Source organism: Ammodytes marinus (assembly GCF_949987685.1).
Source record: "Ammodytes marinus genome assembly, chromosome: 1".
NCBI classification, from domain to species: Eukaryota; Metazoa; Chordata; class Actinopteri; order Uranoscopiformes; family Ammodytidae; genus Ammodytes; species Ammodytes marinus.
In genome coordinates this window covers 23,048,903-23,069,351 of record NC_137230.1, presented here as the reverse complement: position 1 = coordinate 23,069,351, position 20,449 = coordinate 23,048,903, and the positions used below count along the sequence as shown (strand labels likewise).

General features: G+C 39.7%; 1 protein-coding gene across 1 annotated transcript in view; it reads right to left on the bottom strand.

Moving 5' to 3' along the window:
• The window catches only part of pcdh17 (protocadherin 17), a gene marked incomplete at its 5' end in the record, with an annotated part of 60,628 nt that overhangs the window by 24,375 nt on the left and 15,804 nt on the right, over nucleotides 1-20,449 (bottom strand). The window contains 2 exons of the mRNA XM_080026223.1: nucleotides 8,942-9,114; nucleotides 9,482-9,540. Of these exons, the coding sequence (XP_079882349.1) occupies nucleotides 8,942-9,114; nucleotides 9,482-9,540 (232 nt within the window). The remainder of the gene's footprint in view (nucleotides 1-8,941; nucleotides 9,115-9,481; nucleotides 9,541-20,449) is intronic.

Sequence of the window (20,449 nt, the reverse complement as noted above, 5' to 3'; positions counted from 1 at the left end):
TATTATTTCATTCATTTGTTTTAGGGATTTGATTGTGCTGTGTCTGAACTGTGAAGGAAACTTACAGTTTTCTCTCTGTCTGTCTCTGTTCTGTGTCAACTGAGAACTTTACATTAACAACAATTTTCTCCATGATTCTAAAAACGAAGAAAGGTATAAATCCAACCGTCAGACTGTGATAGACCACCCTTGACACTTTTGAATGGCAACAACCACAAGCAACAACTTCATGTTTTTAAACATTTGTTCTAGAAAACAACAACTTAAAGTATATAAATATAAATTAATCTTTCATGCACGGTTATTCCTATAAACTTATAATGACATGCATTTTAAACGCATGCATCATTAACAGCAAACATCATTGTAATGTATATTAACTGTATAGTGAAGTGCACTATTTGTAACATCAATGACATAAAGGTCAACAATAGACCTCATGACAGGCTGAATGTGATGCATTTTGAATGCAAATCATCCAAGCAGTCAAACAACTGAGGAAATACACATCTACCCACCCTATGAAAAACGTGTCTGCATTTATCTGTCAATGAAATATGAATGATGTTGAATAGAATGCCCTTTTCCAACAGTCAAATAAAGGTTTATTGAAGGCCAGAGTGAGCATGATAGAGGTTGCTATGGCTACAAGTGTCGAAAGGGCATCTGATCTGACTTCTGACCAGTCAATTAATCTTGGAATTTAATTTTTTTCTTCTTTATCAGGTTAATTTATATTTCAAAATGAAATGCTGCGAATAAAAAGGGGGAGAAAAAGGAAAGGCTGAGATTGCGGGGATGGGGGACTTAAAACATGTTAGAAAAGTACAGTAATGCTGGAGTCTTAAGATTAAGACAAGGGAAGATGGGTGAATATTTAAGATGGATTAAAGTCTACATATTGAGTTTGTTTAGTATGGAATGAAATCAGTATCAATATTAATGAATGCACAGAGAAGGATTCACACTTGTATTTTGTGATTTATATATAAATGACTCTCTTCTCACAAATACATTTCAGTGCACACACAAATGAAAACCGTCATATATAAATGTAAAATAAATCCATCTATAAGAAAAACGTTTCACAAACACATTTCCGATCCACACACAAATGAGTATTGTTTTAAATAAATGTTATATAAATCCATAAATATATTAATTTAAAAAAGATTTGCAATTTTCATCAAAAATGTGTTTGGATGTTGTTACATTTATATACAAACTGTTACATTTGAATTTACAAAATGCTTTTAATTTGTGAACTTCCTTGCATTCATGTGTGAATTGGTCTGTATTTGTGTGTGGAATTTTGAGACTCCCCTGAGGTCGCTGGTTTCACAAATGTGTTTTTTTCAACCAGGAACTACCTTTAGCCAATCGGATGTCTTCCTCGTTTTTAGCCAATCACATGAGCGCAGTCTCACAAAGGTCCGTTTACGCCCAGAGACAGAGGACGGTACGGCACGACTGAATGAGCTCAACCTCAATGCATTATTTTTAAAACTGCCGTGGAGTTGTTTTGCCGCAGTGGACCACGTTTTTGGTGAATCATAAACGAGTCACCAAAAATTTCAGCATTTGCAGCGTCCATTTCTCCAAAGAAGAGTTTAGTAACTTTGGCTAGAAGGCTGCTGGCTTTGCAGAGCAGCTATGTCTAGCTGATACCTGCTGGAGCTGCCTTTCTTTACTTACTACCGACCCTGTGCTGATTGCCGATCATGTAAGTCACTTATCAGCTTAGCTGTACATTACATTTTACTGTCTCATTAGCTTTAGTTATGCTACTACAGTGTATTTCACTTGTGTGTGTTGCTAACATTTAGCCCTAGGCCCAGTGTTTGAAGCTAACGTAGCTAACGTTGTTATCATAGTAGCCTACTACCAAATGTTTATTTTTAGCAGGTCATGCTAGCTACCTTGATGACAATCACACAAAATATAGCCACTGAATTAAGAATTATATTATACCCTAACAGAATATCTCTGTATTACAGCATTACAGCCAGCCTATGCCAGAGTGAATGCTAGTGTTGAGGGCTAATGCGACATTGAGCCTGAACCTCTCATCTCAACCCGGGACCCTGGAAGACAGACGATGTGACCTACACCTGCAGTAGTTAAAGAACCATGGAGACGAAAAGGAACAGAGGTATGATGAAGAATCTACTCATGCTAATGTAGTTAAAGATATCCTAAACAGCATAGAACTCTCTGTATATTATATTTGATTGTTTCACTTAATAAGCTTATTAGGTGAACAAGCAGACTGCATTTATTCTTCTCATAAGGACTGTTTTCTTCAGTGTCATCATTGTAAATATATTCAATTTCTTCTTAAAAGCAGAAACAAGGTTTTACTCAAAGACATCTTGAAGCTCAGCCCACTGTACCAGACCTCCAACTTGGAAGTCATCAAGGTGTTGTCCAGGAGTGTCCTCTGGTTGCCTCATTTTCATACTTTGGATGCAGATCAGGTACTTATGAATACATATGCTAATCTTATAGTGTATGTACAATAAACAATTAACAAACAACATATTGTACTTGCAGGTGTTCCCGTGGAGAGTCCCAGACGACGACAGTAACTATTTGAAATTGTATGTTGCAGTTTGTAACATTGGTGTGCAGTAAATAATAAATGTATTATACCTCTCAAATCTCTTTATCTATATTCTGTGATGGCTTACCTTGGCTGAAGGAGCATAAACTAAATTACTTTTACTATGAAAAACATTGTTGCTGTACCAGTGCATGTCCCTGTACAATAATACTTTCTCCAGGTCAGGAACGAGGTGCTTCAGGAGCCTCCAAAGTGCAGGACGCTTCTTCAAGGCCTTGAACCAAATGTTTCTCAACCCTTATGCCTTAGAAGCTGCTCTACAGGGCACATTATGGAACCCTGCCTTTGAGAGGGAAAGCAGCTTACTAGATAACTCAATATCCATCATTCTTCAATAATACTGTATCTACTATTTGAAAATGCTTCATCATTTATTACACTTCAATTATATTATAATTAAAATAATTATTTGAAAATGCATAAATACACATGCACACAGCGTTGAATGAAAATATGTGAGGCTTTATTTAAAGAGTTTGAAGTCAGTAGGTCTTTGAGCAGGACACTTCCACAAAAACACTTTGTCCTTTCTCGTCCAGTTCTTGATAACTGCAAAACAAAAGCACAGTGACAGAAAATAGGTAAAGGTTTGCTTATGGTTAACACACACAGGCCTGGCTAACTGTTGTCAAATGATCTACAGTGGGTTGCAAAAGTATTCATACCACTTGAACTTATTTTACAAGCCACACTTTTCATTTTTTTTTATTTATTTAAATATAAATATAAATTATAAGCAATGCTGTGTTGGTTTATTACATGAAATCCCAATAAAATAAATGTACGTGTGATTTATCCATGTGGAAAGGTCTAAGGGGTATGCATAGTTTTGTGAGATTGTGAAGATGCACTTCGAGATGTCTTTGAGTAAAACCTTGTTTCTGCTTTTAAGAAGAAATTGAATATATTTACAATGATGACACTGAAGAAAACAGTCCTTATGAGAAGAATAAATGCAGTCTGCTTGTTCACCTAAAAAGCTTATTAAGTGAAACAATCAAATATAATATACAGAGAGTTCTATGCAGTTTAGGATATCTTTAACTACATTAGCATGAGTAGATTCTTCATCATACCTCTGTTCCTTTTCGTCTCCATGGTTCTTTAACTACTGCAGGTGTAGGTCACATCGTCTGTCTTCCAGGGTCCCGGGTTGAGATGAGAGGTTCAGGCTCAATGTTGCATTAGCCCTCAACACTAGCATTCACTCTGGCATAGGCTGGCTGTAATACAGAGATATTCTGTTAGGGTATAATACAATTCTTAATTCAGTGGCTATATTTTGTGTGATTGTCATCAAGGTAGCTAGCATGACCTGCTAAAAATAAACATTCGGTAGTAGGCTACTATGATAACAACGTTAGCTACGTTAGCTTCAAACACTGGGCCTAGGGCTAAATGTTAGCAACACACACAAGTGAAATACACTGTAGTAGCATAACTAAAGCTAATGAGACAGTAAAATGTAATGTACAGCTAAGCTGATAAGTGACTTACATGATCGGCAATCAGCACAGGGTCGGTAGTAAGTAAAGAAAGGCAGCTCCAGCAGGTATCAGCTAGACATAGCTGCTCTGCAAAGCCAGCAGCCTTCTAGCCAAAGTTACTAAACTCTTCTTTGGAGAAATGGACGCTGCAAATGCTGGAATTTTTGGTGACTCGTTTATGATTCACCAAAAACGTGGTCCACTGCGGCTAAACAACTCCACAGCAGTTTTAAAAATAATGCATTGAGGTTGAGCTCATTCAGTCGTGCCGTACCGTCCTCTGTCTCTGGGCGTAAACGGACCCTTGTGAGACTGCGCTCATGTGATTGGCTAAAAACGAGGAAGACATCCGATTGGCTAAAGGTAGTTCCTGGTTGAAAAAAACACATTTGTGAAACCAGCGACCTCAGGGGAGTCTCAAAATTCCACACACAAATACAGACCAATTCACACATGAATGCAAGGAAGTTCACAAATTAAAAGCATTTTGTAAATTCAAATGTAACAGTTTGTATATAAATGTAACAACATCCAAACACATTTTTGATGAAAATTGCAAATCTTTTTTAAATTAATATATTTATGGATTTATATAACATTTATTTAAAACAATACACATTTGTGTGTGGATCGGAAATGTGTTTGTGAAACGTTTTTCTTATAAATGGATTTATTTTACATTTATATATGACGGTTTTCATTTGTGTGTGCACTGAAATGTATTTGTGAGAAGAGAGTCATTTATATATAAATCACAAAATACAAGTGTGAATCATTCTCTGTGCATTCATTAATATTGATACTGATTTCATTCCATAGTTTAGGTCTCAGTATTAAACTGTAGAGAAAACCAATGATTCGCTAAAAAAACATACTGTATAAAGACTTAATGATGATTTACAGATAAATAATTGCCAAACACACCCTCGTAATGCCTGGAAGTTTCACAATGCCACAATGAGGATTATCTTGTGCTTAATGGTTTGGATACCATATTTAATTAAACATGCTCATGATAAGAATAAGAATAGCAGTAGATGTATCAGCTCTTTGTCCAAAAGAATGAATAAGCTCTAGTGGACTCTCTTTATTCCTAGAGGTATATTAATATGAAATACTTTACAGTATCCCTTGATATCTTTGATGACAATGTTGTCTTCAAATGGCTAAAATGTCAAATTAAGATGCAGGAAATATGCAGATGAAGGATCAACAAGAAAGCACTTAAGAGCTCTGACATGCTGCTAGTTATTTAAATATAAAATAATTGAGCTTTAAATTAAATATTTATATAAAAGTATGGGTGTCTAGTTTTTGAGGTTCTATCCTACTCAAGATAAAACATTTCGAAAATTGCTCATTTCATATATTATATATTGTTCATGTAATCCAGTTAAGAGGGTTGACAGACAGCCTCAGCACCATAGATTACTTAAAACAAGTGTTATATACAGGTGGGGTTTGGGTAGTGATAATTATATAGTATGCCAACATCAACATTTATTTGTTTACAGTATAAACTGCATGTCTGTGACTGTGTGCATACACATAATTATTTGGGCGTGCATGGTGAAGAAGTTTGCATGTGTGAGAGCAATCTGACAGAGCACGACATGGTATCCCTTATTCAAGCCATTCACAAGCTGAGGGGGGATTTCTATCACCTTGCAACACATTACAGGAGGAAAGCCAATTCCACCACCAATAACTGCTGTCATATGAGATGTGTTCTTCTGCTGTCTCGCTTCACTGTAACCACGACGTCCTTGTATTATCACACAGTCCTCCCATCTCCTTCCTGTCCCACTCATGCCTCCCTTTAAAAACAAGGGAGTAGGCAGTTTGATTATCGCACTCCAATCGCAGCTAATTGGGACAGGTCAGCTGGTAGAGTCAAGCAGTGTCCCTGTCAGACAGTGTTCCTCCACACTCTTCCTCCAGTTCCTTCAGCTCCTCCATCATCCCTCTCTCTCTCTCTCTCTCTCTCTCTCTCTATCTCTCTCTCCATTTCCTGGGACAGCCCTATCAGTGGATAACATCTCCGTACAGCTCTGCCTGCTGTCTGTTCCAGATAGCGACTGTGGCAGTCAACTCCACAGAGGCGAGGGATGTGCTGCCAGCCACTCCACTAGAGCCAGACGAGGCCCGTATCAGCGTCTGCTGCAGACGCTCTGGAGCGTCAATTAATTACCATTTAAAACTGGCAAAAAAAATGCATTTGATATACTTAAGCTTAATGAATACATTGCTACCAATTTTGCAGGGCTAATTAATCAATTTCAGACTGGTCCCCTGTGCGAAGATGTCCAGATTATGTTGTCTGGAAGGGAAACCACACTGAACATCAGAGAAGAAGATTAATTACAAGTAGTGAAATAGGGAGTTGTGTGTTTGTTTAACCGCTGCCTATTATTAGCAGAGTATGAATAGTGAAATGAAGGGGAACGAAGTATGATATAAAAGAAACAAGGCCAAATCAGTAACAAAAATGGAGCAGGACACACAATTGTGTACACAGTCACTAGGCCAAAACCTAGTGACTTTTAAGAATAAGAAGTGAAACAAGGCTGGGGATTGATGGGATTGAACTACATGCTTTGTGCACTTGTAGCTCTGTTTATACTGAGCCAGTGAGTAAGGCTGCAGTGTCCTGGCAGACAAGCAGAGAGAGCTACATAGAGTAATTGGGAGGGCTATGCTTGGAGAGAAACAGAAGACTTAGGATGGGATGAAGGAGGGAAAAGGAGAGCGAACTAAGAAGTAGATGCTGCTTAGTGCTGAGAAAAATAAGCCTGCAGAAAAGTGACCACAGGGCCAGTGACCAATGACCAGCTTCCTTTTCTTCTTCTATTTATTTTAGAACATCCAACAGTATACATACAGTACATGTGTGCTCCCATGTGTACAACGCAGTAGTGCACAGGGAGTTTTATTTAAATCAGATATAGCAATATACCTGAATACAGATCGGCAAATTGCACAATATTTCCTTTTAGGAGTTGTAGTTTCAGTTTCCTCTAACCCTAAAATGACCTGTACTTGAGTGAGTTACATACAATGTAGCATGTAAGACTACTCTTGAGCTCACTAGGTAGAAGGTGAATATCTTGAGATTCATATTACACAACAGGAGGAGATCAAACAAAGAAACACACCTCTCAAAAGAGATGACATTGTAATTTTAAGGGGCGCATAATATAATATTCCCATGCAAATATTAACTCAAAGTGAAGCATAATTTGCTGCTTTCGAGCGTTCAACCGGTGGCCTTGCAATTTAATAAAGATGCACTGGAACACTGCCAGAGGGATGTTCACCACCCCGTACTTCTCATCGCTGCTCTTGCATGATGCGCCTTGGCCTCCTGCATCTGCCCTACCCCACAGTTTAGCTAAGCCCACATGTTCTGTGTGTGTGTGTGTGTGTGTGTGTGTGTGTGTGTGTGTGTGTGTGTGTGTGTGTGTGTGTGTGTGTGTGTGTGTGTGTGTGTGTGTGTGTGTGTGTGTGTGTGTGTGTGTGTGTGTGTGTGTGTGTGTGTATGTGTGTCCATTTGTATATGGGTGTGAGAATCTCCTGTCCAAGCCCATCAAACAGATAATGCTTGTGAAGACAAAACACTTAAAAGGTGGATGGACAGGCTGGTTGTTGGCACTTTGAGGCAGTCGCAGTGTGTGCGCATCACAAGCCATGGTGACTGACTATAGGCCTACTGCCCCACACACATCAAGCGCCCTTTTCTGTGTGTTTTCTGTGCATACATTTGATTCTTTCAGTCTCTCATGGACAATTAAATGGGACCATTTTCAAAATGAGAAACATATGGAGCCGGTTAATTGGCCAATTTCTCTTGCCAATGTGTGTGGCTTTTTTCTTCATTCTAAAAAACAATGTAAAGGGGAAAAGAATGCTATGTAGTCAGACATGCACATTGTAGCACAACATTGTCATTGTCCTTCCGCAAGGAGTAAAACAGCCCTTCTGTTCCCTGGATTAATAGCACCATTATCAGTACACACCAAGATACTTCTGGATCCACTGAGTCAGATACATAGTTTTTGCTGTAAAGTTTTTAGTGAATTTGTACTACTATGGGAATATCTTTTTCTTCTTATTTCCTAACAGGTAATGGTCCATACGAGGTACATGAGGCTGCAGGGGGAAATCAACCTCCCGTCCAATTACTTTTCTATAAATATATATATATATACTATATACATACTGTGTAATCTTGTCTTTCTTGCCTCCCGTGACCCTGCACTAACCAGCTGAGGTGAAGAGGACTGTGACAACTCATATCTGGGGAGTTATTGTTCTACACATGTCATGTGTAATCTGCCCGACCCACAGCGCCTAGAATAATTATTCATATTTAATCACCACGCTACCAAGCTACATCGCCTGCCGCTCACTAAGTCATTTTCCATGTTCCATTATCAAAGTTTCAGAGACGGGTGCTCGGGGAAGGGAGACTAAATGGAGAGGCTGAAGTAGTTGGGCTTATAAAAACATAATGGGCTTGTCTGCTTTGATAAACTGAGGACGTGTATTGAATGCACACTCGCTCACACCCCCGGATACACAATAGACATACACACACAAACACACACACACACACACACCACGCGCACATTCAATGAGAAAAGTGAAGAGAACAAAGTAGGGGAGTCTAAAGTAGCCGAGTGTAGGCTCAGATTGTGAGCTTTCACGCCAGCCAGCAGTGCTATTGTTAAGACAAATAACTGCAGCACAGACAATTGATTGATAGTCATTTGCCGTGCGAGGGGTTCTTTAATTTTTTTTTGAGGAGCCAAACTTGCCAGTGAGGTCTCACCTTGCTCCAGAGGTGGTGGTTTCACTCCCGTAGCCTTCAACTTGAGGGCTTCCTTTGCAGACATATCACAGCAGGAACCTTTGTTGGTGTCTTGGTCGCTGTCAGCCTGGTCACTGTCGCCATGACCACTGTCTCTGAGGCTCGCCCGCTCGGGGTCTTTGAATGTTGAACTACTAGACAAATGAAAAGGAAAATAGCATTAGACACAGTGTAAGGCTTTGTATTGTTTGTTTTGTTGACCTAGGTGGAGGTTTAGAGACAGGGTGAAACATTGACGAGTAATTTAAAAATAAAAAACAATGAAAGAGATCTTGTGTGTTATCACATTTGATTTATTATTGGGAATACTGTTAATGTTAGTGACCATTTTCAAACCCTAGCTAATTGAATATGCCCTTCCTCTCCCTGCTATGCCTTGGTACAATGAATTCTCTGTTAAGTTACTACCCCATGTTATTGTGATGTGTTGTTACAATTAGAGAAAAGAACACAACAGTCTGAGATGTAGCCTAGTGATGGTTATACATATAGAACTCTTACCTTTGAACAAACTGTTGTCTGCTTCCCATGTAATTAGGCTCAGTGGGGAAATTATCCGTCTGCGGAGAAGAGAGAGAAGACAAAAAAAAGATGTAGTGGGCAATACAGAAATAAGTCCTAATGTGCAACAAGATTTCCTGGTGACATGTGATTAATTATGCAGAAAGAATGAGGTATGGGACAGAGCAGGGGTTAAGGTTTGATAATTATAATTACTACATAAAGAAGGTGGATTAGCCATTTGAAATAAAGCTAAAGAACTGAACAACAACTCTGGAAGATACAAGATAACTAACCAATAACCACTAGTCTTGACGAGCGTCGAAAAATGCAGTTGTTGAACTGTCTGGTGTTTATTTGATATGAGGCTACCTGTTTCTGATGCAGAGGGGGGCTTCACGCAATGTGGATTGGTGGAAAAAAAGGGCACGAACACACACAAGCACACACTGACACGGTGAAGTCTTACCTTTTACATTCACACAAAGAAACAGTATGGTATGTCAAAATACAGTAGTATAATGGAATACTGGTACAAACAAAATGCTGCAGAAACAGCACAAACAATCTTCAATTCTCAGCACGGTATGCAGCAGTACATCACATTGGCACTCGAACGTACTCTGTCTCCTAGTATGTCTCTCTATCTCTCTCTTAATTATGTCAACATATGGTATATGGGGTTTTTAATCATGCCAATTGAAGTAAAAGGTCACAAAGAATCCCACTTGTGTATGGTATGCTATTTACAAAGGCACCCGTCAACCTTGCTAATAAAGAAAGCAACTAATGTAAAAATCAATCAGGTGTATAGACTTCATAGTAAGCCACAAGGGAGGACAGAAAGTAATGCGTTTAACTTTTGTTAAAATTATTATAGTCCTTGCTGGGTAGGTGTAGGAAAGATGGAAACAAATTCCTTCAGGAGATATAGCTTTAGTACTGTTGTAGAGGTATTCAACACAGTTACACAAAGAATGTCCCTATGTAGTGCACAGCTCTCTGTCTTGAATTGATAGCAGTAAAATGTCATGTTAGTAAGTAATGTCTCCTTGGGCAAGGCTTTTTCACATGCACAGCTTGACTCACAGTCGATAGTATTTCAATGTCATCCGCGCTCTGCGGTGGCTCAGTATGAAAAAGGGTGCGTGAAGGTCAGACAGGCCACCTCAGTTCTTTGACCTTCCATGCTTTCGCCAAAACCTTTATCTCTACCTCAACACTTTATTCCACCTCAGCCTTCGCCGAGATTAAAAGAAAACACCCACAGAATATATCAAAGGCTGGAATCTAACCAAGGAGTTAAGGGAAGAATGGATGTTCGAAAAAGTTTGGCATTGAAATGATAACAGCCTGGGCTTTTAAAAGGGGAGATGGAAGTCTTTATTTTGCTGTTCACATTCTGTACTTTAATGACCAGCGACCCGTCCTTGGACATATACTTTTAATCTCTGCTGGCATTGAATCTGATCAGGATGAAATGACATTACTAGAAAAAGGTTTTTATTGATTGTTATATGGTTTTTACATCCGTGTATATAGAGCAAATATATTGTGCACTTTACATTTTCTCCATATTACAACAGATTAAAAAGTGTATTTTACTGTAACGTTTACTAGAAATATAATCCTGAGTCACATAGAAAGTTAATTATTATTGTAGTTTTTTTTTCTTACAATGAAGAAAAAGGAATACAGACATTGCACTTAAAGTAGCATGTTCTAAATCCCTCCATCACATACCCCCATACAAGCCAATAAAAAGCACATTATGCCACTTCATAGAAACCACTTTCCTTCCAATTAGAGTCCAGGCTGATCTTAAGCCTCCATCTCTTCCTGTCTGTCCATAGTGCCCAGCCCTTTCACTACAATGGGGCACTTTCCAATTAATGGATCGATAATAGTCTGTATGGGCTGCTTTGTACTTAGCCAGTCAGAGCCCACAATGAATACAGGGTCATTTGATGGGGGGACGATACATCCAGTTGTTTAATAATACTGTATGTATGTGTGTAGCCTATAGTATGTGTGTGTATGTGTGTGTGTATATATATATATTGCATGTGTGTGTGTGTGTGTGTGTGTGTATGTATACATATATAGTATACATATATTCACACACACACACACACACACACACACACACACACGTACAGTATAAAAATGCATGTAGCATTGTAATTATGTTTTACTTTTTCATCCTGCCTCCCTACATTTCTTGAATTTAACTAAACTAAACTGACCTACTGAACACAGACCTGACCCAAACTGCAGCATCTGTATATTTGGCCTTTAAGATGATAACATATTAATCATTTATTGACGTACCAGACATTTTTGACCTTAAAGGTTCAGAGGATCACTGAACCTGTTCAACACACACTAATTCCAGCACTTCTGGGTCAATGGACTTTTTGTTGATATCAGCAGAGGTTAGGTGGGTTTGATGTGTGGATATGAATTGCAAAAGCTTGTAGTTGGACTGTAACGAGTGTTGTGTTGTATCCAGTGCATGCAGCAAGGCCACAAAGGTCAGAGAAATATCGAGTACAGTGAGCTGAATAAGTGTAAAAAGCAGCACTCTATTCTGTATTCCCGTTGAGACCCTAAGACTGACTGAGCGGACAGCAGGCCGATTGAGACAAATGGGTTGAGCATATTGGAGTGCTATTCTTCTCTCAGGCCTTGTTGGTGCATTTTGGGACACTGGTTCATTTCTACGGGACTATGTTTGTGTGTATCTCCCTGTGCTTGTGTGTTTGATATCTTAGGGGTGGTGAAAGAGGACAAATTGAGGCTTCTCTTTCACACACCATTGGATAGCTCTCTTGTGTTCACATGAACATGAGTACAGCCAGTCCCTTTACCCACCCTCCTAGGTATGATACATGCATGAGTCCTTTACTGTCACCTAAAAACACACATAGTACTCTGGGTGCGTGCCTGTATTTCTAAATGACAGTGAATGGTTTCCAAATTGAACATAACATCATTGGTAAGCAAAACAGATCTGTACTGCAGCTTTTAATTTGACAAACTATGCCTTTGTTGAGTGAGGGTATGGAAGTGTGATGTTACCACTAAGAGAGTGGGTAAAGGATTAAACAGATAGAAATTGAGCTGAGAGGAAATCAAACACACTGGTGAAGGGGGATGCAGTAAAGGATGAATGTAGAAGAAGGGGCGCAAAGTGGCCAAGTGAGAGGATGAAGAAAGGGAGTAAAGAAAAAGGGGCGGAGAAACTAGACAATCATTAGACTGCATTGATTAGCTAGTGGCTGTGGAGCATTTGAAAGTGATCAAATCTAATTAGCTGGTCCTGTACATCTTCCTGGAGATAGCAGACCAATCAATCAAGTGGCTTAAGTGAACGTAAAGCCATCACAGCGTCTACTGCCTGCTAAATATCTTCCACTATCTTCCAAATAGCTTAAAAGAGGTCAGGTCCAAATGACTTTCAGACAATCAAGGAAGTGCTACTGATGCCATTCAATGGCGACTACACAGATTTCAACCACATTGAGGTCTTATCAATCCAGATGGACACCTTGCTAATGACTATGGACGGTACTTAATCATATACCAGGCTTTGAAAGAATACATCTTACCCATTTGAAGACACGTTTGGATTTCAAGGTGACAGGGGTCATATTGATGGTGTGCCTCACATCTGAATCTGATATTTTCGTGTTCCATCAAAATAATTTGAGTTGGACATTCAAAAACGCGAAGGATTTTTTTCAGTTTTGGGCCGTTCATAAGACAACAGCGTTTTGGGGGGCTGAAAACTTAAACTTTTGAAACAAGGTTGTAGAGTGGAATCCTTTTAATACGCAACTGCAGCCTCACTGTGTAAACTAGAAAAGCTGTTCCCTGTGGGAACAATGACATCATGGCACCACTCTGTACATGCGTATCAAATTTGCTGTCACAAATAGCCACACCCGAAAAACATTCCTATTTTTAGCAAGACTGTTGCTATGTAAACGTGGCATATAATTCCATGGAGTCCAAGTGAACTGTGTTGTGGACAAATGTCACAGAATAAAAATAAGTTGTGTTTTTATATTATTTTTCACTGGCTTTTTGTCCACAGTTACCATTCCACTTATATTTTTTCTTTTAAATTCTTCTCTTAAAACTATTTTGAGTCGCTACTGCCTGCCGCCTACTTTCAAGCCAGAATGATTGAGGGCACTAAGGAAGTGACGTGAACGTATAACTTGCGACCAAAATACAATCACAAACAGGCTTTGGATTACTATAGTGCTAATTATTTAGACACAGCAGAGCAGTCAATAAAGATACCACAACTTCCACGAAGGAATGCTACCCCTCAAAAAAACATAGATAAAAAAAGGAGATAAGAAAGGAGCCAAAAAGGTGGAGGAAGGAGAAGCTTTACAGGGCCCCCTGCTGCTGGCTTCATGCAGTTTGAGGACAGCCCGCCACGGTTGATCACAGTCTTCTCTCCTGCAGGGAGGGACGGGGCTCCCGGCGGGACTGTCAACCAGGGCCCGACCGCCTAGCACCGCCTGATATTTCAGCACGTGTTGGCTGGGCGTCAAATACCCAAATGTACAGTATTTGCACCAGCACTGAAAAAGGGCATTTTTCCTAATATTTCCCCTTTAAAAAAAAGTATGTTTCTGTGATAAAAAGGTAGTGTTAATTCCAAAATTGACTTGATGAATTATTCAATAATTTATCGACAGCTTCCAGTGAAGACAATATACTGAATATTTAAAAGGGAATGAAAGGATGTACCTCAGTAAACCAAGAGAACATGGCGTTAGTGCTAGTGTGACAATACCACAGAGACTGTATCAGAATGTATCGACTATTCGTACCACTGTTTGTGATCAGTCATCTAAAGTATCTTGCCTTAGAGCCTCTCCTCTCTTCAATATTATGCATTGTACTAAGCTTGACGTCAGTATCCAATACAACCCAAGCTGGATAAAGTCCCCAGCATCTGTACATGTCACCACTGTCTTAAAATCCTGTGATTACGTTTTGTATTGAACTATTCTTTTTTAATCTGTGGTTCATTATGAAGCTGGGGACTCAGGCAGCTCTAATTCACATCTATCTATTTGCCATAATTCATAACATAGTAGGGCTGCAACTAACAATTATTTTGATAATCGATTAATCTGTCAATAATTTTCTCGATTAATCAATTATTAATCGATTAGTGTTTTGGTCCGTAAAATGTCAGAAAATGGTGAAAAATGTTGATACATTTTCCAAAGCCCATGTTGACGTCCTCAAATGTATTATTATGTCCAAAACACACAGATATTTCAGTTTACTGTCATAATAGGATTAAACAAACCAGAAAACATTCACATTTGAGAAGCTGAAATCAGAGAATTTGGAAAAAAAATATTAAAACATTACTCGAAACGATTAATCGATTATCAAAATAGTTGTCGATTATTTTAATAATCGATTAATAATCGATTCGTTGATTAATCGTTGCAGCTCTATTAAGGCCAGGACACACCGGCCAGATAATCGCCGTTGTAGTGAACATGTTCAATCGGCGGCCGACTGTCTTTCATTTGGAGCAATTTGATTGGTGGAGGCAGGCCCGGTTCTAGACAGTCAGACTTGGGTGGGCCTGTAGAAATTTTAGGTGGGCACATTGGGCAGAGAGACCAAAGATGCGAGCGCGCGCAGAGCGCACAAGCCGAAATTTTTTGCCCTTGTAAGATCTCTGTGTCAAATTTTTGGCACATTTACTGTGAATTGTGTAGAACACAATATGCAAATAAACTTTGAGTGTTGCTGTGTGGGAGATTTGATTCTTGCATGTTTTTTTTCTCCAAAATGTTTATGAATAACATATAATATACATTATATACAACATAATGTATCTTTTTTTTTATCGCAGTATTAACTGTAGGCAGCCTGAGCTGATTGAAGAGAAAGCTTTGGGACTGGGCAACCTGGATGGTGGTAGTCCAGAGCTATATACTATACACATAGATATATAGTATTTCCACTATTGGCTCCAATGTCCAGCTGGGTGAAAATAGTAGCCAGCCGAGGTCACAACTCTGCTAGGGGGGTCCGAGGGTATGCCCCCCCGGGAGATTTTTTTTTACCTTTTTAAAGTGAAATGCATGAATCTGGTAGCCTGGAAATCCAGACCCTGATATCTTGAACGATAGAGGGTCTGGCCACGATCAATAGTAATTTCCAACTCAAGGGGCGGCTCCTACTCGTGCATTTCAAATGCCACTGCACGCAGTTGAATAGCACTACAACCAATCAGAGCGATGCACAAGGTGCCATAAGCCCCTTTCGTTTAGCGAACAGCTGTTACACTGTTAAATTAAACGTTTGCCGTTGTCGGTCGGCAAAATAGAACATTCCACTTACTTGCTAATGAAAGATTTGAGTGCCGTCTTCCAAATCGTTAAGGGTCGAGGCCAAAGCAGTCTCAAACTCACACAACATATCCGCAGCCATCTGATGTTTACTATCACGCCTTCGACGTCGCATGCACGTCACTGTCGTCATCCGGTTACGTCCTCCCCAGAGCACCATATAAAGGGCTCTGGCGCGCCCATATTAGATAGAACTAGGGTTGCTGAAAATTCCCGGAATTGACCCTTTTCAATTCCCGGGAAAAAAGAGCCTCCTCCCGGGAGATCCCGGGAATTCCCGTTAAACCGGAAGTGCCTTTTTAATACTTTATTTTGTACCCACGTACTCGGCCGAGTGGTTTATTGGGCACGTTATAGCCTCATAAGCCCAGGGCAGACTGGATGCTAGCTCTAGAATGAACTAAGGGCATTAAAAGTTAAGTCATCTAAAGGCGTTTTCAGACGGGAGGAGACATTCTGTCTGTGCACTCGACCGGTGGAGATAGGAGGCTCCGCGAGGAAACGCTGTGCGGTAACCATGGAAACAACTTTTGTTTACAACCCTGTGTCGCTGCTGTTAAATATTTACTCATATTGTTAACATTTGTTTAGTTAATAAGTGGATTAGTTATTCAGTTTGGGTTGGTTTAAATGTCTACTTTGTGGATTAGGTCTAGGTTTCACTTTAGTGTTTGGTGGAAGGAACGGGGCGAACAGCGATGCTCCAGCTGTTTCATCTCATTAGATTCATGTCGCTATAAGAGAAAGCAGCAACAGAAACAGGCTGCTTTATGTTCATCATACAATCTTGACTTGAATACAGAAGAATGGTGAATATCACCATCTCATTGAGGAGAGAAAAGTAAAACACTGTTCAGCTGTGCCAGGCTGCAGGCGCGCGTGTGTGTCTGTGAGAGAGAGAGAGGAGCACAGACGTGACAGTTTAGCTGTGCGGCCGCTTGTCGCTCCGTCTGTAGAACTGCGGACTCTCTCTCTCTCTCCACTCGCATGTCAATAGCTGCGTTACAGACGTAACAACAGTTTAGTGCGGCCGCTTGTCGCCACGTCTGTAGAACGGTAGTGCGTCTCTCTCCACTCGCATGTCATTAAAAATGTATTACCAGACACGTCAAAAGCCTCCCTTATGAAAAGGCCATGATGGCGAGAGTATATTTGATTAGTAAAGGCCACTATTAATGAATTAAAAGAATAAAAAAAATAAAAAAAACGGGAGGACGGGTCCCGTGGCCAATTTCCGGTACTCCCGGACTGACTCATTTCGCGGGAATCCCGAAATCCCGGGACCCGTCCAGCAACCCTAGATAGAACCAATTGAAACCACCAGCCAGATTTCTGGCTTTCTTGATAAAGCTTCAACGGAGCGTGTCCAGACCAACACACGCAGCAAATTTAATTTGCCAGCGCCTAGTGGCAGGTCTGGGAATGCCAGGCTATGAATCTGGTGCACTTTGAGAGGAAAATTAAGAGGCTAAATCTGAGGAATTTTGTGTGAACAAATAATTTGGAGTCACTGGGTCAGATGAATTAGAAGCTATTGAAGAAAGACACATGGATTTTTCATAGAAATATAAATTTGAAATAATATAAAAATATTATGCAGGGTCCTCTGGGATGGGCTTGGTGCTCTTTTTCTTTTACGGGACATATTTTTCTGTAATATAATGAATTCATTTAAATGCAGTGAGAGGAACGAAGCAGAAGAACTCTGTTGTCCAGTTATCTTTTTTTCCACAGACGAGGCTGAAATAGGCTATAGACTATACACAGTGCATGGGCAACTGAGGGCAGCCCCATTTTCAAATATTTTTAAATAAACTCAATACTAACTGTGCATGCCATGGACTTGAACGTGACGTGATCAGTTAACCTCGGATTACCTCCCAGATGAACTGATTCAATTATTAAGCTATTAACTATCTACCAAAACATTGTATTCCTTTTATTGTATGATAATTTACATTTACATAATATGATGTTGATATCAAACACACAAACTAAAAAAAAACGAAGTAAAAAAATAAATTGGGGGGGCCCCCTGGCAGTCGGGACCCTAAGCAACCGCTCATTTCGCTTAAGCCTCGGACCGGCTCTGCTGACCAGTGACCACTATAATCGGGTGGGTAACTTGGAGGCAGGCTGTCCTGCCCACCCAATAATACAATTAGAAGCAATGCATGGTAATGGTATATTATTTAGTATTAATTAATTGTCTGAATTTTATTTGACATTTTCTTGGACAGCGAATGAACAGGTCCGTCCGATAGTGGGTCTGGACTTCCACCTAAAAAAAAAAAAAAAAAAAAAAATGTTTTTTTTGATTGGGTGGGCACAGACCACATTTGGGTGGGCACGGCACACCCTGGCCCCTGGCTACCGCCGGCCCTGGGTGGAGGGCTAGCGAATCAGTGAAGCCCGGAAGTGAGGCGGGTAGCACAAACAGCTAACAACAGCTAGCCATCGCTTTAATGTGTTTGTTCGTTTCGTTTTGAGAGTACTCACATGCATCAACCCTTGTTGACTGCTCGACACCATGCTCGACACTCTCTGCTAAAAATTGTGCTCTTATGGTCCATAAATATAAATATGTATTTCTATCTATGTTTATGCTCTAGAGAGCTGTCCCATCATTTCCGGCTTTCGTATTTTTTCGGGCCACAATACAGATTAGCGCCGCCTGCTGTTGTGGAGACATTACGTCCCGCGCAAGCGCAGAGCGTACGGGAAATAAGCAGTCGTCTCGGTGTGTTTTTTGGCCGCGACGGGAAGACTGGAGCTTCCTGAAACGGCGACTCCATTTTTTGGGTAGTCGGAACGAGTCGGACTGGTGTGTCCTGGCCTTTAGGCATGCATTTTGTTTTGCGTTTGTGTTCATTTGGTGGGAAATAGGGCTCCTCCCTCTTCATTAAATAGGGCTAAGTAGCACTTAGGAGTGTTTTTTTTATATATATGGTGGCATTAACCGCACGACCATGCATGTTCACTGCTCACCAGCAAGGAAACAGTATTCATAATTAATATGCAACCACTCATATTGATTGCCTATTATTTTGGTTGACCATACAGTGTCATTAGAGATGCCTATTATGAGCTCTGTGGAAAGCATTAACTCATCTTGGAGGCACAGCATTAATTTTTATTTTTTTCAAATCATCAAACCAATTCATATAGTGATAGAACAAATGTTATTCTAACCACACAATGAGTAGGACACATAAATTGTGGATAGGTGAACATAAAGAAGGGAAGGGAGAAAAAAGGGCTCCACATGGCAGAAGGAGGGCTGAGGTGGTTTTGCTTGTATCTCTTTATCGTGAGACGCGAGACAAAACCACAACTTCAAAGCCTATTGCCTTCAAGCTGTGCAGATACAAGTGCTTTATTATTCCTTTTAAGGAAGAACCAAGCGAACATAGATATAATGTTCTCGTCTGTCTACAAATGACTACGTTGGTCTCATTTCTAAAGGTAATTTCTGCATACAAGTACAAGTGGGATAGCTTGAGGAGTGAGGGTTGTATTTGTCAAGCACCTTCTCCCTCTGTTATAGCGTATATGTTATTTAATTTATGAGAAAAAATGACTTGACTAAAGAAAGACCATGCAAATAAAACTCTATCCAGACCCTGAGTCTGAAAGATGGGAAACAAGTTTTCATCTTGAGAATCAGCACACAAAAGAAAATAATAAAATGCAACCCTCTTGAGTGGGTGCATTTCCTTGAACCTGTTTGACTCTCTCTCTCTGTCTTGCTTTAACACATACACGGCGTACGCAAACCCACACACACACACACTTACAGGTGCTGTAGATCCAGTCTAGCCTATTTTATGATGCATGCTAATTAAATAATGGGCTTAAGTAAATTCTTCATGAGTAGAATGGCTCAGAAGGCCCGTATTAATAGGCGTGTACTATTAGAGAATAATCAATTTACTACACATCACAAAAATAATAGAATAATATGGTTTTTACTCCTATGCTTGTAATTGATTTATTAATAGACTGATTAAGCTATTATTGAATAAATCATCCTTATCTAACAAAAGGACATTAGACATAAACCGTTATGATGTTGACCAACATCCCCTCGGGTAAAGATTACAATAAGCTGCTACAATGGAAACACACAACTGAGGCTCTATACTACTGCAAACTGTCAACTTATTTTCTTCCCTGTGCTTAACCCTCGTAATGTACTCCCGACAGACTTACACCCATGGTCCTCTGGGGTCATATTGACCCCAAACGGTTTGGTGTTTTTTTAAAGCCTAAAGTATAAATTGTCAATACATTTTGTGTTACACCTTTAGTCTGACTTGAGTCCAACCCATTACCACAAATATTTGCCTTAGTTTTGGAATTTTAGGCCAACGGACCTTGTTTACATAAAAACATACAATTTTTTCGATTTGAAAAAAAAAAAAAAAAAAAAAAAAAAATCCCTAACATGATTTTGACTATATGACTCATTAGAGAGTGGCTTATGTCAAAGGTTAGTGAAAAAACTGTTTTTGAATCACTTAGATTTTTTTAATAGGAGCAAATACAAACACCCATGGTCCTCTGG